This window comes from Megalops cyprinoides, chromosome 19 (assembly GCF_013368585.1).
Source record: "Megalops cyprinoides isolate fMegCyp1 chromosome 19, fMegCyp1.pri, whole genome shotgun sequence".
NCBI classification, from domain to species: domain Eukaryota; kingdom Metazoa; phylum Chordata; class Actinopteri; order Elopiformes; family Megalopidae; genus Megalops; species Megalops cyprinoides.
In genome coordinates this window covers 588,940-613,939 of record NC_050601.1, presented here as the reverse complement: position 1 = coordinate 613,939, position 25,000 = coordinate 588,940, and the positions used below count along the sequence as shown (strand labels likewise).

At 54.0% G+C, this 25,000-nt stretch overlaps 2 protein-coding genes across 2 annotated transcripts in view; both read right to left on the bottom strand.

The window, feature by feature from the left end:
* LOC118794427 (microfibril-associated glycoprotein 4-like) overlaps positions 1-1,768 on the bottom strand; it is a 2,396-nt gene extending 628 nt beyond the window's left edge. The window contains exons 1-4 of the mRNA XM_036552677.1: positions 1,505-1,768; positions 823-1,035; positions 489-585; positions 158-325 (exon numbers count right to left, since the gene is read on the bottom strand). Of these exons, the coding sequence (XP_036408570.1) occupies positions 158-325; positions 489-585; positions 823-1,035; positions 1,505-1,510 (484 nt within the window). The 5' untranslated portion in view covers positions 1,511-1,768. The remainder of the gene's footprint in view (positions 1-157; positions 326-488; positions 586-822; positions 1,036-1,504) is intronic.
* Positions 1,769-3,981: 2,213 nt separating this feature from the next.
* Positions 3,982-25,000, bottom strand: part of notch3 (notch receptor 3) — a 40,231-nt gene continuing 19,212 nt past the window's right edge. The window contains exons 5-33 of the mRNA XM_036552238.1: positions 23,696-23,818; positions 23,379-23,612; positions 22,707-22,862; positions 22,215-22,400; positions 21,541-21,654; positions 20,182-20,295; positions 19,060-19,293; positions 18,805-18,915; positions 18,525-18,717; positions 17,866-18,011; positions 17,277-17,510; positions 14,550-14,702; positions 13,560-13,788; positions 13,086-13,284; positions 12,826-12,982; positions 12,373-12,557; positions 12,012-12,144; positions 11,661-11,915; positions 11,459-11,571; positions 10,034-10,569; positions 9,424-9,750; positions 9,167-9,315; positions 8,813-9,038; positions 8,634-8,724; positions 8,337-8,505; positions 7,939-8,243; positions 7,260-7,407; positions 6,921-7,018; positions 3,982-6,690 (exon numbers count right to left, since the gene is read on the bottom strand). Of these exons, the coding sequence (XP_036408131.1) occupies positions 5,251-6,690; positions 6,921-7,018; positions 7,260-7,407; positions 7,939-8,243; positions 8,337-8,505; positions 8,634-8,724; positions 8,813-9,038; positions 9,167-9,315; positions 9,424-9,750; positions 10,034-10,569; positions 11,459-11,571; positions 11,661-11,915; positions 12,012-12,144; positions 12,373-12,557; positions 12,826-12,982; positions 13,086-13,284; positions 13,560-13,788; positions 14,550-14,702; positions 17,277-17,510; positions 17,866-18,011; positions 18,525-18,717; positions 18,805-18,915; positions 19,060-19,293; positions 20,182-20,295; positions 21,541-21,654; positions 22,215-22,400; positions 22,707-22,862; positions 23,379-23,612; positions 23,696-23,818 (6,758 nt within the window). The 3' untranslated portion in view covers positions 3,982-5,250. The remainder of the gene's footprint in view (positions 6,691-6,920; positions 7,019-7,259; positions 7,408-7,938; positions 8,244-8,336; positions 8,506-8,633; positions 8,725-8,812; positions 9,039-9,166; positions 9,316-9,423; positions 9,751-10,033; positions 10,570-11,458; positions 11,572-11,660; positions 11,916-12,011; positions 12,145-12,372; positions 12,558-12,825; positions 12,983-13,085; positions 13,285-13,559; positions 13,789-14,549; positions 14,703-17,276; positions 17,511-17,865; positions 18,012-18,524; positions 18,718-18,804; positions 18,916-19,059; positions 19,294-20,181; positions 20,296-21,540; positions 21,655-22,214; positions 22,401-22,706; positions 22,863-23,378; positions 23,613-23,695; positions 23,819-25,000) is intronic.

The window sequence follows — 25,000 nt, the reverse complement described above, 5'->3', positions numbered from 1 at the left end:
GCTAGGAATTGTGGAAAAAATATTACATTAAGAAAAGTCAGAAAATCACCATTTTTGTGTCAAAGAGAATGACAGGAGCCTAATGTATAAATAGGTGTGGGTCATAGCACTGTCTGAGGCAGGAAAGGAGAGGGAGCAACAGTCATCTGTGACTTACCTGCTCCTCCATCTGTGAACCCAGTCACCAGCAGCTTGTACCCCTCTGACTCGGACTGGATAGAGAAGGAGGAGTACTGAGCGTGAACTTTGCCCCCTTCAAAGTCCTGCATGTCCACCCTCAACTCATAACTCTTCTGCCGAGTGAGGAGGTGGATGGTCTCCAGTCCTGATATCAGAAGACAGGAATCAGAGCAAATTCTGAAGAACAGGAATCAGAGCAGATACTGATATACATCCATCACAGAAAAGGATTGAGTCGCTCAGTGTTTTTTCCCCAGGCACTATCTGCCTGATGTGGCCAATGCATTGTGGGAATAAAAAGCCTCTACCTAGCCAGTACTCCCCAGACGCTGGGCCAAAGCCGCGCTGGTACTGGTCCCACCCCCTGTAGAAGTTCACTGATCCATCCATTCTTCTCTGGATCACCTGGAAAACAGACAGAAAAAACAATGAAAAAATGCAAATCCAGTTAGACGCTTATAACCTGAAGGACACTCACCAGAAACTAACAGCAAATAGATGATTAATTAGATACACAGTGTGTTGAATTTTTACATTTTATTGCATTTTTAATTGTGTTTTTGTAGATGTTGAGAGAGGATTCCCATTGTAACAGTATGCATCATAGATCTGCAATCTGATTGACTCTCATCTGTCACTCACTGTCCATCTTCCTCCATCAGAGTCTTCCTCACAGCCCATGTCACAGAAGACCTGGACGGGGGAGGTAGGTCCCGCGGGGTAGATGGTGTACACGCCGCTCCGGCCCACACCGCTGCTGTACACGTCTGCACAGTCCAGTGGGACCGAGGGCAGGGGGTTCAGCACCGCCGGCAGGGCCAGGAGCACGGCCAGGAGCATGGCCATCAGAGGAGCCTGAAAGAGCCGTCAAACCCTGAATCACCCAAACACTGAATCACCCAAGCACTAAAACACCCGAACGCTGAAACACCCGAACGCTGAAACAGCCGAACGCTGAAACACCCAAACACTAAAACACCCGAACACTGTAACACCCGAACGGTGAAACACCCGAACGCTGAAACACCCGAACACTAAAACACCCGAACACTGAAACACCCGAACGCTGAAACACCCAAACGCTGAAACACCCAAACACTGAAACACCCGAACACTAAAACACCCGAACGCTGAAACACCCGAACGCTGAAACACCCGAACGCAGAAACGCTCAAATGCAGAATCACACAAACACTGAAACACCAGGACAGGAGACAACTGTAAAACAGCCATCAGAACCACCAACTCCACTGAACACTTAAGTGTGTGTAATGTGCACTGGAAATATCCTAAAGGCAGTTTATTTCCTGAGCTGCAAACTCACCTTCATCCTCTGTGATCAGGCAGGGTGAATGGCTGTAAGCCTGGCAGCGTTGCAGTGGGGCTGTGGGAAGATCTCCTCGTGAGAAAATGGTCTGTCATATGCACAACCCCACTGTTTTATGCCCTAAAAAGGGCATTTCAGCGGCAGCAGCATTTCAGCGTCAGCACTTCACCGTAGCATCAGCTACACTGACCCCAGTGCAGTCTACAGTCCCCCTCAATAACATTGGAAATAACGGACACACTGACCCCAGTGCAGTCTACAGTCCCCCTCAATAACACTGGAAATAACGGACACAGTGACCTCAGTGCAGTGTACTTTCTCTGTTGGAGTTTGTATTGTACTGTATTGTATTGTATTGTGTTGTGCTGTGTTGTATTGCATTTGTGTCTGGTTTGACACAGGCTTTTACTCTGTGGCAGGAAACCGACACACCTGTCTGATAAACAAGACCCAGCCATGCACATCAAAGGTATTACACCAACATATGCACTACAGTACACAGGGCAACAGCCTGTAAAGTGTGTTATACAGGGAAAATGGCCATTATAGAGTGTGTTACATAGGGGAAATGGCCTGTACAGAGTGTGTTACACAGGGGAAACGGCCTGTACAGAGTGCGTTATATACAGGAAATGGCCTGTACAGAGTGTGTTATACAGGGAAAATGGCCATTATAGAGTGTGTTACATAGGGGAAACGGCCTGTACAGAGTGTGTTACACAGGGGAAACGGCCTGTACAGAGTGTGTTATATACGGGAAACGGCCCGTACAGAGTGTGTTACACAGGGGAAATGGCCGGTATAGAGTGTGTTACACAGGGAAACGGACTGTACAGAGTGCGTTTCACAGGGAATCGGCCTGTACGGAGTGCGTTTCATGGGGAAATGGCCGGTACAGTGTGTTTCACAGGGAAACGGCCTGTACGGAGTGTGTTATACAGGGAAAATGGCCATGATAGAGTGTGTTACACAGGGGAAACGGCCTGTACAGAGTGTGTTATATACGGGAAACGGCCCGTACAGAGTGCATTATATACAGGAAATGGTCTGTACAGAGTGTGTTTCACGGGGAAATGGCCGGTATAGAGTGTGTTACACAGGGAAACGGACTGTACAGAGTGTATTTCACAGGGAAACGGCCTGTACGGAGTGTGTTATACAGGGAAATGCCCCGTAGCGTGTAACATCCAAACATTTGTCTCACAACACTCAATAAATGATTCACAAAAAGACAAAGAATGTAGTCACCTACATTTTTTATTAGAAGTAACTTATTTTCCAACTTGTCTGTTGCATACAAACATCGTGGAGCCGTATTTCTGTACAATGATTTTCAAACTACTTTTAAACAAGTATAAGAATTAATAATGATGATAAAAAAAATAATCTATAGTTGTTTCTAATGATACAAGACCAATAAAATATCAGTCACATCCTCAACGTCACGATATTGCTAACAGGAAGTACATATTTTCTTTTTTTCCTTTTTAATTTTTAGTAAATAATCATTTTAGAAACATAAGACTTCGGTAGCTAGTACATCTACTTCAAACGAACATATTTACAAGCAGAAGTTGAAAATGTTGAAATGTACAGGTTTGTGTGTGTGAGGGAGTGGAAGACAGAGATTGTGTGTGAGTTTAGAGTGTGGGAGAGTCTGCAGGACTGTGTCTGCAGGTGTGATGGTTGGCTCCATCTGGCAGTGGAACATTGCGGGAGAACTACGACGTGGAAACTGGGGTTATATTTTCTGTTTTTTCTTTCCACACATTTGTTTCCAATATGTGAGGCGCCTACATCAGTCTTACAGCTCGCCCTGGAGCTCAGTTCTGCCACCTGACTACTGCCGCGCCCTGCCTCGATGCCTTGCAGTCGGTTGCCAGGGAGAGACGCGCGTGAATGATGTCATAAATAAGATGGCACTACATAGTAGTGTTTGCTCCACCCACACCCTCTGACATCAGCACGGGCACGCCCCCGGCAGGCAGTGTGGGAGTGGCTACAGATGCAGACACATGCGCTACATGCCATAATAACACCTCCATGAAGAGTGACAGGGCCAGAGCCACCCCACACCACCAATCCCCCCGCAACACCACCAAACCCCCCCGCAACAGCACCCAGGCCTCTGACCCGAACAGCATCCGGGCCTCCGACCTGAACAGGACCAGGGCCTCCGACCCGAACAGCATCCGGGCCTCCGACCTGAACAGGACCAGGGCCTCCGACCTGAACAGGACCAGGGCCTCCGACCTGAACAGGACCAGGGCCTCAGATATGAATGGAACCAAGCTCCGGATTCAGTCTGAACTACAAAACTACACACAGGGAGTGTGTAACTGAAAGACAGTGTGTGTGAGGTAATCAGGCAGAGAGAGTGTGTGTGTGTGTGTTCTGTTGTGAGTGTGTGAGAGTCTATGTATGCGTGTGTGTGTGTGTGTGTCTGTGTCTGTGTGTGTGTGTGTGTGTGTGTGTGTGTGTGTGTGTGTGTGTGTGTGTGTGTGTGTCTGTGTGTGAGTGACAGGTGTCACTCATAAGTGACAGTAAGCAGCAGCCAATCAACATAGCTTAGTCCACCATAGTGACATTCTTTATGTAACCATGGTTTCAGCTTCAAACAAAACATACAAAAGTGTAACAGGGAAGTGACCTGGCAAAATGTCATGCCAAAATGTATATTGTAATTCCCCCCATAATTCTCCAGTGGGACAGAGGCTCTCCAGCCGTGGGGCTTGGAGGGCAAGGGAGACCCCCTGGGCTGTCCCGCGAGTGCACCTCAAAGAGCAGACCCTTCTAACAGCCTCCGGGCTAAAGGTAAATCTGATTTGCACATTTCAAGCAGAGGTGGTTTAGTTGAGCTATACTGGCCAATCCTGTGGTAGAGATGGTATGCCACCTGGTAATGGCTGCTCTGTGTTAGCAGTGTTGGAATGGCAGCTCACTGGTGCCCTCTACTGCACGCCCCTGGAAGTGCTTAGGAAATGCCCTTTACAGCACACCTGTGTGGAATGTGTCAAATCACTTTAAAAAATCATTAAGTCATTACAAAACTGCAGCACCGTTGGACACTTTCACAGGTTCTCTATATCACAACCTTTTGTATTCCTTATTTTCTCTGGCCTGTATACATAAAATCAGTCCAAGAAGGCAAAATGTCTCACACTGCCTGTCATATTCTGAGCCACAGACATTCAGAGGTAGAACTAACATCAGGGCTTCCACAGTAATCTGGACCAATCAGAGAATCAATTTCGACTGGCTGCAAGGCAGGGTCTTTACCATACAACAGACACTGGCCTCCGATTGGCTCAGGGAGACCATGTAATGGGTCTGAGCCAATCAGAGGCAAGTATGCAGTGTGCACAGTGATGTGATTGGGTGAGGTGGAGACAGAGAGGGAGGAGACACCTGAAAGCCACCCAGAGAATAAAATAAATAGAAAGAAAAACAGGGCCTGCTTCTGCTTCTGAAATGTGGTGAGTGTCAGGACAGCATCCCCAGTCTCTGAAATTAAAGACTTCCTTTTTCGTCTTTGTTACAAAAAAAGTCCATTGCCGACAGTAAATGTCTTACTTCATTAATTTGTCTTCTTTTTAAGACAACAAACATTTCCCTTTACTGTTTTACCTTACTGGTCCCTTGCACAGAAAACAAGCACTCAGTGAAACTCAGAGCAAAGGCAGGAAGGGTAGAAACGCCAGGCTAACTCTCCGTTCCTTCTGCTCTGCAGGTGTGTGGGCTCTTCACGCAAATACCTGCATCTTCCCCTTGGACTCCTGGGTGTGGGGGATCTGGGTTTGGGTGGGGCCGGCGATCGCGGGACTGGGGGTGGAGTCTGACCAGTCGGACACGCAGTGGGGGGAGGGGCTGGACCAGGGCTCAGGGGACTCGGGGGAGGGGGTCAGGTAGGGGTGCTCGCTGGGCAGGTGTATGTAATGCTTGGGCGTGGCATCCAAGGTGGAGCTGTAGCTGTGCTGAGAGGGAGGGGTGGGGTAATCCTCCAGCCCTGCGCTGCTGCTGGCGGCCTGTGGGGGCGGGGCCTGCAGGGGCTGGGGGGGTGGGGCTTGCGCCTGGGCTGGCTGGGGGGGCTGCTGCTGTTTGAAGAAGGCGGGGGGAGGCTGTGTCTGCTGGGGGGTGGGAGGAGTGGAGCAGCCCATTGGGGGCATGCTCTGCTGAGAGGGCAGGGCGTGGCCATGGAGCTGCTGCTGCTGCTGCTCGGGGATGGTGGGCAGGTGGGTGGGGCTGAGGGACTGGGGGGCAGAGACAGGGGTGGGCTGCAGCAGGGGCTGCTGGGAGCTGTGGAACAGCTGCTGCTGGAGCAGGCTGTGCTGCTGCTGGAGGGCGGGGCTCTGGGGGTGCAGGCTGGCCTGGCTGCTGATGGGGTGCACCAGGCCGACGACCTGCTGACTGCACTGGGATGAGGGCGGCATGTGGGCGTGCCAGTCGAAGGGCACGCTGACCGGGTTCACCATGCCCAGGTTCAGCGTGTTCAGCACGTACCCGGGCGGCCCTGGGGCCACACCCGCCCCCGCCGACATGGGGGCGTGGCCCTGCATGGGCTGGCCAATGGGGAGCCCGGCCTCGGCCAGGTCACCCAGCTGGGCGAGAGACACGGCGAAGGGACCGACGCCCTCCATCCTGCCGTGCACCATGGGAGTGCCAGGCACGGACAGCGAGGGGTGGAAGAGGCCAGGGGAGGGCATGGCTGCCGGAGACGCGGGGTTGGTGACGTAGCCGGCGTTGCTGGCGCCGCCGCGGGGCGAGTCCAGCGAGTCGACAGGGGACAGCGTGACCGAGCTCTCCAGCAGTGAGCTCTGCATGTCCAGCGTCAGCTTCTTGCTGCGGGATTTGGCGGCCTCCTTTAGGCCAGCGGCGTGTGGGCCGGCCACGCCCCCCTTAGTGCCTGGGCGGCGGCTCTTCTTGCCCTGGGGGGTCTGCTTGAGGCCGGGCATGAAGACGCCAGGGGGGCAGATGAGCGGGGACAGGGCGTGGTGCTGGGGGCTACGCACGGTGTTGTACTCGTCCAGCAGCTGCACGATGTCGTGGTGCATGCGCTCCTGGGCGATGTCTCGCGGCAGCCGATCCATGTGGTCTGTGATCTCACGATTCGCAAAGTGACTCAGCAGAACCTTCACCGCCTCACAGCTGCCCTCCCGAGCAGCCAGGAACAAGGGAGTCTCCTCCTGACAGAGAGAAGAGAGAGAGAGAGAGAGAGAGAGAGAGAGAGCAGGAGGCCTTGTGAGAGCATTGTCACTGAAGGAGGGGTCTACCATTGCTATGAAATGGCAGAGTAATCTTTGCTGGGAGGATAGAGGGATGAGGGGAGAGAGGAGAGAAGGATGGAGGAGAGAGGGAGAGAGGGATGGGGGAGAGTGGAGAGAGGGAGAGAGAAGAGAGGGATGGGAGGGCTTACCTTCAGATCTTGCATGTCTTTGTTGGCTCCGTTCTTCAGCAGAGCAACTGTGGCTTCCACATTGTTGACCGCTGCTGCCCAGTGCAGGGCAGACTTACCTGCAAAACAGCACATACACCGTAACGTGACCATATGCGCACACACACACACACACACACACACACGCTCACACGCTCACACACACACACACACTCTCTCTCTCTTTCTCTCACACACTCACACACACACACGCTCACACACTCACACTCTCACTCACAGACACATACACACACTCTCACCAAATACCATAACAGTATCACACAATGTCACAGTGTCGCTGGCTGATAGACAGGCACTGACCGAGCTCGTCCACAGCATTGACGTCAGCGTGGCAGGTGATCAGCTCCTCCACCATGCCCTCCACCGCCAGGCGAGCAGCCAGGATGAGCGCCGTGGAGCCGTCGTACATGCGAGAGTCCAGATCAGTGGCACGAGTGCGAATGAGGATCTGCAGGGGGAGTGAGCACCACACCACAGCTCTTTCACAATCTCCATCTGTGTGTGTGTGCGTGTGTGTGTGTGGAGTGTGTGTGCGTGTGAGTGTGTGTGTGTGTGTGAGTGTGTGTGCGTGTGTGTGTGTGTGTGTGTGTGTGTGTGTGTGTGAGTGTGTGTGCGCGTGTGAGTGTGTGTGTGTGAGTGTGTGTGTGTGAGTGTGTGTGTGTGCGCGTGTGAGTGTGTGGAGTGTGTGTGCGTGTGAGTGTGTGTGTGTGTGTGAGTGTGTGTGCGTGTGTGTGTGTGTGTGTGTGTGTGTGTGTGAGTGTGTGTGCGCGTGTGAGTGTGTGTGTGTGTGTGGAGTGTGTGTGCGTGTGTGTGTGTGTGTGTGTGTGTGTGAGTGTGTGTGCGCGTGTGAGTGTGTGTGTGTGTGTGGAGTGTGTGTGCGTGTGTGTGTGTGTGTGTGTGTGTGTGTGAGTGTGTGTGCGCGTGTGAGTGTGTGTGTGTGAGTGTGTGTGTGTGAGAGAGTGTGTGTGTGTATATGTACCTGGAAGACTCCCTGGGCGTCGGCTGCCACGGCAGCGTGCAGGGGTGTGCGGCCGGTGTTGTCCTGGGCGTTGGCATCTGCCCCGGCGTCCAGCAGCCTCTTGGCGGCGTCAGCTCGGGCGTACCGGGCGGCGAGGTGCAGAGGGGTCTCACCCGTGCGGTCGGTCTGGGCGGACAGCGACGCCCCCTGGTAGATGAGGTCAGAGATGATGTTGGCGGACGACTCCTCGGCATCCTCGTCCTCAGGCAGGTCGGGCTCCAGGCCGCCCCCACAGAAGGAGGCCAGCATCAGGGGAGTGAAGCCGTCTGTCAGGGCAAACATCACCCATCCACTGTTACACCGTAACTCAAACTCCATCTATCCGCTGTTCACTGTTTCACCCTGCAGGCTCCACCCACCTGGCCCGCGCACGTTCACGTCCATGCAGTCACTGTCGAACTCTCCCTGGGGGGGGGTGAGGGCCATGGAGGGGGGCACGCGGATATCTGCGGCCGCCAGGTGGTGCTGAGTCCACTGTCTGCTGTCCACCGCATCCTCGCTGTCCGACAGCATACTCGGCTCCTCCACCTGCTCCCGCACACACACACACACACACACGGGTAAAGGTGTATGTAAAGTGTACGGCCTGCGCAGTGTAAAGGTGTGTGTAAAGTGTACGGCTGGCACAGTGGAGGTGCAGGACCTCTGTGACTCACCTTCAGCCTCTTGGCCTCGGGGCAGTCTGCGTCCAGCCACTGCTCACTGTGTTCTCCCAGCAGAGACTCCTCCACGGTCTTTGGCATGTGTCTGAAGAGAGAGGAGTAACCATGATGAGCGTGTGTGTGAGTGAGAGAGAGTGTGTGAGTGTGTGTGAGAGTGTGTGTGTGTTACTCACTTCATGCCCAGTGCATCCTGGCCCACAGGCTCCCTGCGGTTCTTGTTGCTGCTGGTCTCCTTCTTGAGGGAGAAGCCCTCGGGGAACCACAGGGTGCTGTGCTCGCGTTTGCGCCTGGCGATCAGCATCCCCGCCCCCAGGATGACCAGCAGCAGCAGCGCAGCCACGCCCACCAGCAGCAGCTTGCCCCAGTCCGGGATGGGCTCCAGAGGGGGGATCTTCTCACCTGCACGCGGAGATCACACCGTCACTCACATACAGCACTCCGCACTCATCAATCACACAGGTGCCTCTGATTACACGACTCCAGGTGAAGATGAAGGTGAGGCAGCCGCGGGCAGCTGCGGCACTCACTGCGGACTTGCTTGATGGGGTAGGGGAAGCGCAGGATCTCGGTGGCGGACAGGGCGCCCAGGTAGTCTGCGGCGCTGTCGGCGGTGGGGAAGCAGTCTCCGGAGTCCTGCGAGCACAGCCTGTTGTCGATCTCCAGGTAGACGATGGACCTGCGGGAGAGGGGCGGGGTCAGCGTGAGCGGACAGCGCGGTCGCGGCAGCGCGGTCGCGGCAGTGCGGGCGGCGCGACCCCTGACCCCGCGCGGTCGCCGCACTCACCCGATGACCTCCTGCTGGGGGTGGAGCTCGCGGCGCCCCCGGGCCTCCCGCCGGGTGTAGGGCAGGATCATGGCCTTGCCGTTGCGGTCGAGGCGGAAGCGCAGCGTGGTGCGCAGGATGGCGCTCAGCTTCTGCAGGAAGGCGGAGCCCGTGCGCAGCAGCTCCTCCGGCGGCAGCAGCACCACGATCACCAGCACCCCCTCCGCCAGCTCTTCTGGAACCTTCCCTGCACAGTCCAGCCCGTCCCAGCCACACTCCTGCGTGTTGCAGCCCTGGTCACAGCGGCCGTCCGCGTAGTGGTCAATGCAGTACTGCTCATAGATCGGGCTACGGAGAGAGAGAGAGAGAGAGAGAGAGAGAGAGAGGCCGTCAGAACACCATGCATCGCCCACACAGAAAAATAGAAAGAAAGTGAGAGACAGCAAGAGAAAGAGAAATAGACAAAGAAATAGGAAGAGAGAAAGCCAAAGAAAGATAAAAGGGAGGAGAGAGAAAGTGAGAGAAAATGCAAGAAAGAAAAGAGAGAAAGAGAGAGATAAAGCAAAAGGAAGAGAGAGAAAGTGGAGTGGAGAAGGAAAGGAGGAGGAGTGGAGGGGGAGTGGGCGCTCACTTGCAGGTCTTCTCTGGGCTTTTGCAGTCGAAGTTGTCGTAGAGACAGTCGGGTGTGTCGCAGTCCTCGTCACACAGGCTGTTGTTGAAGAGATGCCAGCAGTCTGGGTTGCTGCAGCGGGCCCAGGGGTTCACAGCCAGCGAGCAGTCCCCCCCGTCCCAGCCGCAGGGGAACGTGTTGCACTCCTTGTCACAGACGCCGTCGTTGGCCTTGCCGTGGCAGTCTGAGAGCGGGCATGGGGACTCGGTGGGACGGGGTGGGGGGGCGCGCACCTGCTCGCAGCGCTTGCCGGACCGGCCGCTCGGACACTGGCAGCGGAAGAAGGGGAAGCTGGCCTCCTCGGTGCACACGCCTCCGTTTCGGCAGGGCTGAGCAGCACAGCCCTCCGTGCTGCGGTGGTGGCAGTCGGGCCCGGCGAAGCCTGGGGCGCAGGTGCAGCGCGGGCCCCGTACCGTCTGCATGCAGCTGCCCCCGTTGTAGCAGGAAAGCTCCCGGCAGGACAGCAGGCTCCGCTCACAGGTAGGCCCAGCGTAGCCCTGAGGGAGAGCCAGCGGCAGAAACACTCAGCAAACTGAACCGCTCTGCTGGGGCTGCTACGGGCCCCCCAACACAGGCAGCGCAGAGAGTTTGTGAATACCCTGACACTAGAGGCGGTTTGTGAATACTCTGACACTAGAGGCGGTTTGTGAATACCCTGACACTAGAGGCGGTTTGTGAATACTCTGACACTAGAGGCGGTTTGTGAATACCCTGACACTAGAGGCGGTTTGTGAATACTCTGACACTAGAGGCGGTTTGTGAATACTCTGATACTAGAGGCGGTTTGTGAATACTCTGACACTAGAGGCGGTTTGTGAATACCCTGACACTAGAGGCGGTTTGTGAATACTCTGACACTAGAGGCGGTTTGTGAATACCCTGACACTAGAGGCGGTTTGTGAATACTCTGACACTAGAGGCGGTTTGTGAATACCCTGACACTAGAGGCGGTTTGTGAGGGGGTTTGTGAATACTCTGACAGTAGAGGGGGTTTGTGAGGGGGTTTGTGAATACTCTGACACTAGAGGCGGTTTGTGAATACCCTGACACTAGAGGCGGTTTGTGAATACCCTGACACTAGAGGCGGTTTGTGAATACTCTGACACTAGAGGCGGTTTGTGAATACTCTGACACTAGAGGCGGTTTGTGAATACCCTGACACTAGAGGCGGTTTGTGAGGGGGTTTGTGAATACTCTGACAGTAGAGGGGGTTTGTGAGGGGGTTTGTGAATACTCTGACACTAGAGGGGGTTTGTGAGGGGGTTTGTGAATACTCTGACACTAGAGGGGGTTTGTGAGGGGGTTTGTGAATACTCTGACAGTAGAAGGGGGTTGTGAGGGGGTTTGTGAATACTCTGACAGTAGAAGGGGTTTGTGAATACTCACAGGCAGGCAGGTGCAGGTGTACCCCTGTGTGGAGCTCGGAGACACAGAGCACACACCTCCATTCAGACACGGATGAGATTCACACACACTGGACCTACTCTGGCATCTTCGACCTGAAGAGAGCAGCAAAGCACGCCTGAGTACAACACACACACACACACACACAATCTAAAAACATGCACACGTACACACGCGGTGTCACCTGTAAAGCCAGGCTTGCAGACACACTGGTAGTCGTTGGGGAGCTGAATGCAGTCCAGGCTGCTGGCTGGGCTGCAGGGGTTGGAGTGGCACTCGTTGATATCCCCCTCACAGCGCTCGCCTGTGAAGCCCGGGGGGCAGTTACAGTGATACCCCCCCACGCGGTCCACACACGTCCCATTGTTCAGGCACTTTGGTGCCCCCTGGAGCCTGCCAGGAGGATTGCAGTCATCCTCATTGATCTCACAGAGAACCCCTGTGAGGGAAGGAGAGACGGGTTACACACACGCTGCAGGCAGGGTTAAAGGGTTACAGACGGGGGTGTGTGCGGCGGGCAGGGCATCGCGCATACCCAGGGTGCCAGGCGGGCAGGAGCAGACGTAGTGTCCCACCAGGTCGATGCAGCTGCCCCCGTTCTGACAGGGCTGGGACTGGCACTCATTTATCTCAGACTCGCAGTTCACTCCCTGGTACCCCGTCAAGCACTGCGACACAAACATACCATTAGTGCTGCAAACACTTCGGCCCTTCATATCTACGTTACTGTACATATCTATGGTGGCGCATGCGTGTGCTGCAGATATCTATGGTGTTAGTGCACACAGGACAGGGCAGCGGTGGACTGTGATCCTCAGGGTGTAGATATCTGTCAGCAGATCCCTGCAGTGCCCTCGCTGTGACTGCGCCACCACCCTGCGCTTACGGGACCTTACCTCACAGGTGTAGCCGCCCACATAGGCCCTGCAGGTGGCACCGTTGAGGCAAGGTTTGTCCTCGCAGTGGTCCACCTGGCTCTCGCAGTAGCTGCCAGTGTAGTCTGAGGGACACTTGCAGTAGTGAGTGTTCCCTGTGTTCACACAGTGACCACCATGGTGACACAGCTGGTCAATCCTGAGCCCTGCACACACAGGAGGGGAAGAGTTATACTGCCGCACACAGGAGGGGAAGAGTTATACTGCCGCACACAGGAGGGGAAGAGTTATATTGCCGCACACAGGAGGGGAAGAGTTATACTGCCGCACACAGAAGGGGAAGAGTTATATCAGCTCCCACAAGAGGAAGATTTGGAAAGCAGACGGGGGAAGAATTACACACACACACACACACACACACACACACACACACACACACACACACGCACACACACACACACACGCGGCGTGTACCTCTCTGCACAGCGGCCATCTCGCAGGACACCCCTGGAATGTCACAGTAGCGGCCCGACCAGCCACCCACACAATCACAGACGAAGGATGCGTCCTGCTGACGACAACGCCCCCCGTTCTTACAGGGAGAGGACACTCTGCACCAGTCCACTGCCACCTGCAGGCAGAAAGGACTAATTACACCTGCACAAAGACACCTTAGCACACCTGTACAGAGTGAGAGCTTACTGCAGCTCTGTGGCGAAGGCGTCAGAGCTTACCTGGCACAGGGCGCCGGTGTAGCCCCTGGGACAGATGCAGCGTGGGGCGTCCCCGCCCACACACACGCCCCCGTTCAGGCAGGGCCGCGAGCGACACTCGCTGAGCTGGTGCTGGCAGTGCGAGCCGCTGAAGCCGGGCCGGCAGGTGCAGGAGAAACCATTGATCTTATCAATACAGGTGCCTCCGTTAAAGCAGGAGCTACAGAGAGAGACAGGACTGTTAGAGACACACACTTTCACACACACACACACACACACACTCTCTCACACACACTCACACACTCTCTCACACACACTCACACACTCTCACACATTCACACACACACACACACGCTCTCACACACACTCACTCACACACTCTCACACACACACTCACACATTCACACACACACACTCCCACACTGACACACACACACTCACACACACACACACACACACACACACACACACACACACACACACACACACTCTCACCTCTCGGTGCAGTCTGGGATGTTCGTCTCACAGTGGATGCCAGTAAAGCCAGGCTTGCAGGTGCAGGTGTAGCTGTTGACGTAGTCTGTGCATGTGCCTCCGTTCCTGCAGGGGGCGCTCTGACACTCATTCACCTCCACAGTGCAGCGTGGCCCTGTGAAGCCTGGAAGGCAGCTGCACCGGAAGGAGTTCACCCCATCCGTACAGGAGCCACCACTCAGACACGGGTCTACAGGAGACATGGGCACAGCGCATCACACATCGAGAACAACACACCGAGAACAACACACCACACACATCGAGAACAACACACCACACACCGAGAACAACACACCACACACACTGAGAACAACACATCACACACACCGAGAACAACACACCACACACACCGAGAACAACACACCACACACACCGAGAACAACACACCACACACCGAGAACAACACATCACACACCGAGAACAACACACCACACACATCGAGAACAACACACCACACACCGAGAACAACACACCACACACACTGAGAACAACACATCACACACACCGAGAACAACACACCACACACACCGAGAACAACACACCACACACACCGAGAACAACACACCACACACCGAGAACAACACATCACACACCGAGAACAACACACCACACACCGAGAACAACACATCACACACCGAGAACAACACATCACACACCGAGAACAACACACCACACACCGAGAACAACACATGCGTAACACACCAGGAGCAACACACCACACTGCGTAACACACCCTAACTCAATGCAGCACACGGCCCGTGGCCCACAGCATCTCCCACACCTTACATACCCCCCAGCAAGTGCCATGGCTCAGCAAGGGATCCAGCAACTACCGAGAACCTATCCATGACAATGCCACCTCCCATCAGTGTCAGACAGAAGAAGGTGTGACACACAGGTGTGTGTGACAGGTGTGTGTGTGTGTGTGTGTGTGTGACGGGTGGGACTCACTCGGGCTGCAGTCGTTGATGTCAGTCTCACAGTTGGCCCCGGTGAAGCCAGCAGGACAGGTGCATACATAGCCGCCCAGTGTGTTGGTGCAAGCGGCGCGGTTCTTACAGGGATTGGCTGCGCACTCGTTTATGTCGATGTTACACCGCTGACCTGCAGGGGGAGACAAAGTACTTCACTCTCCAGGGCTGTGAGAAATTAGTTGCTGTGAATTTTGTTTGGTATTTAATAGTTTATGGGTAGAGTTTAAGTCTGTTTGCAAAGTGGTGTATGTGGATACCGGCCACGAGGAGAGGGAGAGGTGAATACGTTCTGGAAGAAGTGGTGCCAGTTAGCTGGTCCAAATTTATCTGGAAGGAGCAAGGGGCACACAAGGGAGTGAAATGTTGCTGTGGGGGACGCTGTCCGCTGGCTGAACAGAATCTGGCTGGCTGAACAGAATGCCTTGAGAGGTCAGTACAGGTTGGCCAGGGTGGTCAGTGTCATTGCTGATGAGAAGGACATCGCGAGAGATAACAATGCCAGAACATTTCCAAGCTACCCAGTCCCAGCTGTGAGGCCAGAGGGGGCTACAAGACTACCAAGAAACTCGCTAGCAAGATCCCTGCCACAGATCTTCATCAGGACGTCAGGTGTCTAGTTGTCTTACTTCCTGCAGAAGAGCAATGGGATGTGCAGGAGAAGGGCGGAGCAGGGGCCAGCATGGCTCACAGGCCTCTGGTTGGCCCAGTTGGAGGTGGGGGTTCATGAACACAGCGAGGAGAGCAGCCAGTAGCTCATCAGCATCAAGTGCGCCTCAGCCCTCCAGAGCAGCAAGCAGCGAGGCTCTAACGAGACGTCTAAGTACCACTGTTAGGGTAATTAAATTTAAAAGATGTGTGACCTCCTTGGGTTCAATAACCAGGAGCTCAAGTGAGAGGTGTCAAGGTGAAACTTAAATGGACAAATTATCTGCAAACAAAGCTGATTAAAATTAGTGGAGGAATTATAAAGAACAAAGAAAAGAAATAAGCAACGACGGATGTAAGTTCACGCGAAATTCAAGAGCACTGTGCCTTAGCGCTGACCGGGTTTAGCCGTCTCCGCTTCCGTACGTTTCGGCTTCATTCGCAATTCTCCGTGAATACGAAAGCAACGTTGGTAAAAGGCTACGAACTTCCCATGTGATTCAGCAGTGGATTAATTATAAAATTATAAACTCAGCGCAGATCGCAGGTCCGGTCACTGCCGATAGCAGTACGATGTCTAATCAAGTACTCAAGTGCTAACTTATAATATCCGGAGAAATACCGCGGAAAAAGAAGCTCAGTTGGCGTGCGGAAGAAGTGGCTGTGCGCTTAACGGGAACGGGAACGTGTCAACTCATCGCTGCAAGTACGCTACTGATACGGTAAATTGTCTTGATAATATTTATTAGTACTATGTTAAAGTACTGTAGCATGTTAAAAACATTGTTTATGATGAATTTTACAACTGAGGTAGCATGCTAATCAGCCATGCTAGCTAGTTCCATTGTTAAAGCACCACAGCTGTATTTTCATTGTATTAGCGTAGCCTGAGATGTGCGGTGTATGGAGAATGGTTTAGGTCAGGTTACTGATATGAATAGTGTTTAAATTGGAATAATATTGTTTGCATTTGCAGTAAGTTTATCTTGCTTAAATGTAAAATAATTGTTAGTTAGAATTTCATGGATATTTTTTGTGCTTGATGTCTGTGTTATCTGAGTTGCGATTTTATTTTTCCTTTTAAGGTTATCAACCTAAATCTAAATCTAAACCTAAAGCTAACGCTACCGCAAACACTAAACTAAACAAACTGGAAGTTAAACCTACCACAGCTACCAATACCACAATTACTGTCTGCAACTGTTACCCCTGTTGCTGAAGTTATTAATAAAAGAACACAAAAAGAAGATTAAGAGCTTCATCATTCAAGAGTTGATCCATGCGCCGTTTGTAGTCAAGCAAGGCCTTTGTCGAGTTTGGGTAGGAGTTGATGCAGAAACCCCAGATAACTCGACGATGTTTGAGCTGCATTACATATGAAACTGTAACTGTGGATAGCATAGTGTATGTAAGTGTGTGAGTAATGTGTGTGTGTGTGTGTGAGAGTAGCATGTGTGTCAGTGTGTGAGCTGTGTAGAAAAGATCCACATGTCTTTGTCTTTGTTTGTGCACACCACCCCCACCTCTCACAGACACTTTGCTTACAACTCAGCTGAAACCTGCCCAAACCGGTCCTGCTGCTCCCCTTATCAACAGGACCCCTGCAGGTAACCCGAGGCACAGACCCCCCCCCCCCCCCCCCCCCCCCCCCCAGGATGGCCCCCAGGTCACCATTTGCCCTGTGACCTGTCCTTTGGTCACCAGTAAGAACCCCAACAGGTGTAGTGTTGTGTTGGAGTAGTGTTGTTGCCTGCATCTATGCCTTAGGAAGCACACCCAACACACACATCACACAAAACACACCCAACACACAACCAAACACACACTCCATGAAAATTCCTAAATAAAATTCTGAACCCGGAACCTGACTGTTTCCTGACCGACACACCACTGTGACAGCAACATTAACCTAGTTCACGGGTGAAACTGCCCCCTCAGTTTCAAGCAGCGTGTGTGTAAGTGTGTGAGTAGCGTGTGTGTAAGTGTGTGAGTAGCGTGTGTGTAAGTGTGTGAGTAGCGTGTGTCTAAGTGTGTGAGTAGCATGGCTGCTGGTGGGTACCTTGCCATCCAGGCTGGCAGCTGCACTGGAAGCCCAGGTAGTCGGGGGTGTGGCTGCAGGTGCCGTGGTTGTCGCAGGGGTTGGGGGAGCAGGGTGTGAGCACATCTGTGCAGGTGGGTCCGCTGAACGGCAGCTCACACAGGCAGGTGAAGCTGGCCACCCCGTCCACACAGGTGCCCTGATTCAGACACGGGCTCGATGCGCAGTCATTAATGTTCACCTGACAGACCACACCTGCGCAGAGAGACATTATCTTACAATTTTATTGCTTTCCAAAGTAAATAAAAATGTAAGTGTACATTTTAGTAATATTCTGAAATTTTCATACCAATAAAGCAGCAACCAAATTGTGAGCAACAGAGAGAAAGAGAGAGGAAGACTTTTTAGGTCAACTTTACTTCGTCAATTTATATGAAAGAAAAAGGAGAAAAAGCATAATAAAACCAAAAAAAAACGTAACCAAAATGGGCGCAAAGAGGAAAAAGGTGAAGCGAGAGGGAGAGCAGGAGAGCAGCTAAAAGCTGACTGCTAAATCACTGTGATCACTAGAGGGCGTTAGGGGGCTGTGACATGCTGCAGGGCCGCTCACCTCTGAAGCCCTCTCGGCACCTGCAGCTGAACCCGTTCAGCTGGTCCATGCAGCTGCCCCCATGTTGGCAGGGGGCCGACTGGCAGTCATTTCGGTCCACGTCACAGTTCACCCCCGTCCAGCCAGGTTCACACTCACACCTGTACCTGCGGGCGGGGCACAGCACAGAGCAGCGTCATTACACACACATCCACCGGCGTTTCAGGGCTTACTGCGGCATAGAGGAGGGTGTTAACGGGGCTGACTGGGGTGTAGGGGAGGGTGTTACAGGGCTGACTGGGCTGTAGGGGAGGGTGTTACAGGGCTGACTGGGCTGTAGGGGAGGGTGTTACAGGGCTGATTGGTGTAGGGGAGGGTGTTACAGGGCTGACTGGGCTGTAGGGGAGGGTGTTACAGGGCTGACTGGGCTGTAGGGGGGGGTGTTACAGGGCTGATTGGGCTGTAGGGGAGGGTGTTACAGGGCTGATTGGTGTAGGGGAGGGTGTTACAGGGCTGACTGGGCTGTAGGGGAGGGTGTTACAGGGCTGATTGGGCTGTAGGGGAGGGTGTTACAGGGCTGACTGGGCTATAGGGGAGGGTGTTACAGGGCTGACTGGGCTGTAGGGGAGGGTGTTACAGGGCTGACTGGGCTGTAGGGGAGGGTGTGACTCCCTGCGTACCCGGCGGCGTTGTCACGGCAGGTGCCGTGCAGGCAGGGGCTGCTGCTACACTGCTCCAGCTCCGAGTAGCACAGAGGGTGGCGCAGCCCCTCCGGGCACTGGCAGTGGAAGCCGTTCTCCTCATCCACACACGTCCCCCCGTTACGGCACGGGTTCGAGGCGCACTCGTCTATCTCCACGTTACACAGGGGACCTGAGGGAGGGAGGAAGCTCGGTCAGCGCGGTCGCGGTCTGCCTGCGGTCGGCCTGCAATCAGCCTGCGGTCAGCCTGCGGTCTTACCAGTGAACCCTGGTTTGCAGAGGCAGTCGTAGCGGTTGATCCCATCCTTGCAGATGCCGTAGTCACAGGGGTTGCTGGCGCAGTCATCAAAGTTGATCTCGCAGTTGGTGCCTGAGAAGACAGGTCAGTCTTTACTGATCTCTGTATCACTGCAGTCGGTCTTTACTGATCTCTCACTCTGACAGCACAGTGGTTGAGTGATGAGGGGTGAGGAGTGAGGGGGATTTTGGGGTTTGGGGTGAGGGGTGGGCTCACCGGACGTCCCGTGCTGGCACTGGCAGAGGTACTTGTTGACGAGGTCGACACACTTGCCCCCGTTGTGGCAGGGGTTGCTGTGGCACTCGTTGAGCTGGTTCTCGCAGCGGTAGCCGGTGTAACCCGGGTCGCAGGTGCAGCTGTAGCTGGCAATGCCGTCCACACAGGTGCCATGATGACATGGGTCCGGCTTGCAGTTATCAATGTTACTCTCACACAGAGTGCCCTCGAACCCTGAGCCCAGAGCGGCATGAAATCAAAGAGAAGAGAAGAGAGACAGGAAAAACAAAAAAGATTTATATTGTTAAAAGAATTCTATATTAACAATTCACACTTAATATTACTTCAGTAGACATGACTTCCCCTCCAGGCAAAGTATGCAGCTTCTGTTTGATGTGGTTGTAGCGGTACTTTTATTTGGCTTAGAGTCCGAGGAAGGGATGCTGGCCCTCCGTGTGGACATCACAAACGGGGAAGAGGAGTGGGGGGGGGGGGGGGGGGGATGCTGTGAACAGCTGATGCAGAGAGGGAGTGGTGAGTGTGGTCTTTATAGTAATGGATGGGACCGCTTTGCTTGGTTTGAGTAATTTTGTAGGGATTGTCTGAAAATTCTCCCCCCAAATCTTCGTTTGAAACATGTTACTGTCTTGTTCTCATTTTTAGGTTACACACGTCTGTCCATTGGTGCATCACACTGCTGTAGTCGACAGTAGCAGTGACACCGTGTTTCTGGTTCCCTCCTCACAGGCTCTCATTATTACTAAACGCAGAGAGATCCCCCCCCCCCCCCCCACGCAACCGCCCACATCCCCCCCGGCGGCCTCCTGCCCAGCAGCTGCCGACCGCGGTGACACTTTGACCCTGGAATGTGACGGGGGAAACGGGGGATTATGCGAAACCCCCGTCCCGTCAGCCTGCCCCCCCCACTGCCCTCTGCTCTCAGAAACAGGTGTCTGGCAGTGACATATACGCCCTGCAGGGGGCAGCGGTAGCTGGCTGTGGATGCGCTTAGCAGTGCTGCAGGGAGCAACGCTGATGGTCTCGCTGATGGCACACACATACACGCATGCACACACACACACTCGTGCGCATGCGGACACACACATGCATGCACACTCTTACCTTCTGCGCAGCGACACTCGTACCCGTTGGGCCGGTCAAAGCACTTGGCTCCGTTTCGGCAGGGTGTGCTTGCACACTCATCAATGTCTATCTGACACATGGGGCCCGCAAATCCTGGGAGAGGCAAACACAGGGGTCAGAGGTCATGTGCTTTTCACAGAGGTGGAGGGCTGTACACAGTCAGGCCCCCAGCAGATGCCTCAGTCTGCTGCTCCTCACTCACACCGCTGACTCCACTATGATGAGATCTCATCTGCGCTGTGTCCCGGAATGTCTGATCTGCGCTGTGTCCCGGAATGTCTGATCTGCGCTGTGTCCCGGAATGTCTGAACTGCGCTGTGTCCCGGAATGTCTGATCTGCGCTGTGTCCCGGAATGTCTGATCTGCGCTGTGTCCCGGAATGTCTGAACTGCGCTGTGTCCCGGAATGTCTGAACTGCGCTGTGTCCCGGAATGTCTGAACTGCGCTGTGTCCCGGAATGTCTGAACTGCGCTGTGTCCCTGAATGTCTGATCTGCGCTGTGTCCCGGAATGTCTGAACTGCGCTGTGTCCCGGAATGTCTGAACTGCGCTGTGTCCCGGAATGTCTGAACTGCGCTGTGTCCCGGAATGTCTGATCTGCGCTGTGTCCCGGAATGTCTGAACTGCGCTGTGTCCCGGAATGTCTGAACTGCGCTGTGTCCCGGAATGTCTGAACTGCGCTGTGTCCCGGAATGTCTGAACTGCGCTGTGTCCCTGAATGTCTGATCTGCGCTGTGTCCCGGAATGTCTGATCTGCGCTGTGTCCCGGAATGTCTGAACTGGAATGTGTGGTGGAATGTGAGGCAGATAATTGGTGGTGCTGGGGGACCGGTGTCTGGCGGGGGCTGCAACAGTCAGGGCAGACGCAGCAATTGTCTCTCTCTCTCTGGAGTAACCCCCCTCCTTTCTCCAGCTTCACAGACTCAATAGCAGGATGGGGGGTGAGGAGGGGCTGTCTGCTGCAGATGTAAATTGCGGAGCTGGAATCTCATTAGCAGGACTGCTGTTCCACAGGCTTTTGTACGAGGGGCGTAGTTCTTTATCTAGCCCTCAGACTGGGAGGGGAGACTGGGGGTGAAGTTCCACATCACACTCACGCTCTATTACAGTTCACACTCACTCCAGATTCACTCTGGATCACACTGATACCCTATTACCGCAGATCACAATGCATTTCAGAGTTGCTCTGAATGGTGTGAGTCTCGGTCACACTCGGGGTGCAGCAGTGAGAATGGGCCAGTCTGGGTCACACTCGGGGTGCAGCAGGGAGCAGGAGAATGGGCCAGTCTGGGTCACACTCGGGGTGCAGCAGGGAGCAGGAGAATGAGGCCAGGCTTACCTGGTGGGCAGGTGCAGGTGAATCCGTTGACTGTGTCTTTGCAGATGCCGTTGTTGACACAGGGGTTACTCTCACACTCATCTATGTCCACCTCGCAGTATGTTCCCATGTACCCTGGTAAGCACAGGTAAGCACAGGTGGGAGCATTTAAATGGAGGCTCTTCTCTTTAAAGAACACTCCTGATATTATATTGTGAAGGACAGCAGGGTAGATTAGAGTGTCTCCTGTGGAAAGAACTCTCTCGCAGGCTGCTATAGGAGGCTGCAGGGCTCCCTCTCTCCCCAACATGAAGTAGAGCCATGAGAAAAGCATTAGCAGAGATGCAGCTCTACAGAATCTCCCTCTCTCCCTCTCTCCCTCTCTCCCTCTCTCTCTCTCCCTCTCCCTCTCCCTCTCTCTCTCTCTCTCTCTCTCTCTCTCTCTGAGTGCTATGCAGCTGAACACAGAGAGAGCTCTATTGTCGTTGGACTTGTTCCCACCGATTCACAGCTCATTAGTATTCTCAGCCCGGCCCCGTCTGACCCCCCCCGTCCTCCTCCCCCTGTCCTCCCCCCTCCCGTCCTCCCATCCCCGTCCCCCTCCCCCCATCCCGCCGGGCTCAGAGAGGACGCAGCCCGGCCCCGTCTGACCCCCCCCGTCCCCCTCCCCCCATCCCGCCGGGCTCAGGACGCACCTGGCATGCAGATGCAGGTGAACTCTCCAATGCGGTCCAGGCAGGTGGCGTCATTCAGGCAGGGCATGGACACACACTCGTTAATGTCAATCTCACAGCGGGGTCCTGTGTAGCCCCGCCCACACTGGCACTGGAACGAGCCCTCTGTGTTCACACACTTCCCAAAGTGTTCACACGGGTTAGCACCTGCAGGGAGACAGCACCGTCAACACACACACACGCACACGCACACACACACAAGTGCACACACACTCACATTCACACACATGCACACACACACACACACTCACATTCACACGCGCGCACACAAACTCACATTCACACACATGCACACACTCACACACACGCGCACACACACACACACGCACACACACACACACACGCACACACACACAAGTGCACACACACACTCACATTCACACGCGCGCACACACACTCACATTCACATACATGCACACACTCACACACACGCGCACACACAGTCAGACTCACCTATGGAGCATTCATCCATGTCCTGGTTGCATGCTCCACCCACGAAGCCTGCAGGGCAAGTGCAGATGGCCCGCCCGTTCAGCGGATTGGTGTCACAAACAGCGCCCTCGTTGCAGGGGTTACTAACACAGGCGTCATCCAGGTGGCACAGCAGGCCTGTACACACACACACAACAACACTGTCAGACCGCTGCAGTGTGAGGGATCATGTGCAGAACAGTGAGAGAGTGTGTAAGAGTGAGAGTGTGTAAGAGTGAGAATGTGTAAGAGTGAGAGAGTGTGTTACAGTGAGAGTGTGTAACAGTGAGAGTGTGTAAGAGTGAGAGAGTGTGTAAGAGTGAGAGTGTAAGAGTGAGAGAGTGTGTAACAGTGAGAGTGTGTTACAGTGAGAGTGTGTAACAGTGAGAGTGTGTAAGAGTGAGAGTGTAAGAGTGAGAGAGTGTGTAACAGTGAGAGTGTGTAACAGTGAGAGTGTGTTACAGTGAGAGTGTGTAACAGTGAGAGTGTGTAAGAGTGAGAGTGTAAGAGTGAGAGAGTGTGTAACAGTGAGAGTGTGTAAGAGTGAGAGTGTGTAAGAGTGAGAGTGTGTTACAGTGAGAGTGTGTTACAGTGAGAGTGTGTAACAGTGAGAGTGTGTAAGAGTGAGAGAGCACAGGTGCTGCTGCCGCTCACCTGTCTTGCCCGTGGGACATTCACAGAAGAAGGAGGCGATGCGGTCGTGGCAGGTGGCGCCGTTGAAGCAGACGGCTGTGGCGCAGTCGTCGATGTTTTCGCTGCAGTCGTCTCCGATCCAGCCGTTCACACACACACAGGTGTGCCCGCCAATGGTGTTAAAGCAGGTGCCGCCGTTGTGACAGGCGTTCGGCTGCATCAGACACTCATTCACATCCTCCGCACAGTACTGACCTGAGAGCAAAGCACACACACCTTACACACCTTGCACACACAAACAAACACACACACACTCGGTGTTCAGTGTCTAACTGTACCTGTCCACTCAGGTGGGCACTGGCAGTTGTAGGTGTTGACCCCGTCCACACACAGGCCGCCGTTCATGCACTTGTGTCCTGGACAGTCATCAACGTTGATCTCACAGTTGTGTCCTTCAAACCCTGGAAAGTGAGGGCGGAGAGAGAGGGGCAGAGGGACAGGGAGAGCTACTTCAAGATTCATTCAACCCAGCTGACCTCTCTCCCGGGGCATTGTGGGTAAGCCCTGAGCAGCAGGCTGACAGACGCAGCTGTGAAGTGGCAGTAGGTGTCTGAGTGTTTAAGTGCAGGAGACTGATCCCGCTGCGGGATATGAGCCACCCTGTGGCGTTTGCTTGTTTTAAAATCCCTCTCACTCTCAAGCACTTCCTCTGCAGTGTGAAACAGTTCCTGTGTGCTCCCCGGGGAAGAGGCAGGGGAGAGTAAAGTAAACTCCTCCAGCTCTCTGCACTATTTATAGCTCACAGGAAGTGAACTGGAGAACGGCAAATCGCACAGAGCCTGGGAAACTGAGCGTGAGAGTGTGTGTGTGCGACTGTGTGTGTGCGACTGTGTGTGTGTGTGCGTGTGTCTGTGTGTGTGTCTGTGAGTGTGTGTGTGTGTGTGTGTGAGCGTGTGAGTGTGAGTGTGTGTGTGTCTGTGGGTGTGAGTGTGTGTGTGCGTCTGTGGGTGTGAGTGTGAGTGTGTGTGTGTGCGTCTGTGGGTGTGAGTGTGAGTGTGTGTGTGTGTGTGTGTCTGTCTGTGAGTGTGTGTGTGTGTGTGTGTGTGTGTGTGGGTGTGAGTGTGTGTGTGCGTCTGTGTGTGTGTGTGTGTGTCTGTGGGTGTGAGTGTGTGTGTGTGTGTGTGTGTGTGTGTGTCTGTGAGTCTGTGTGTGTGTGAGTGTGTGTGTGTGTGTGTGTGTGTGTGTGTGTGTGTGTGTGTGTGTGTCTGTGAGTGTGTGTGTGTGTGTATCTGTGAGTGTGACTGTGTGTGTGTGAGTGTGTGTGTGTGTGTGTGTGTCTGTGGGTGTGACTGTGGGTGTGTGTGTGTGTGTGGGTGTGTCTGTGTGTGTGTGCATGTGCTTGCGTGCATGTGAGTGTGTGCGTGTGTCTGTGAGTGTGTCTGTGGGTGTGTGTGTGTGTGTGTGACTGGGTGTGACTGTGGGTGTGTGTGTGAGTGTGTGTGTGTCTGTGGGTGTGACTGTGGGTGTGTGTGTGAGTGTGTGGGTGTGTGTGTGTCTGTGGGTGTGTGTGTGTGTGTGTGTCTGTGTGTGTGTCTGTGGGTGTGTGTGTGTGTGTGTGTGTGTGACTGTGGGTGTGTGTGTGT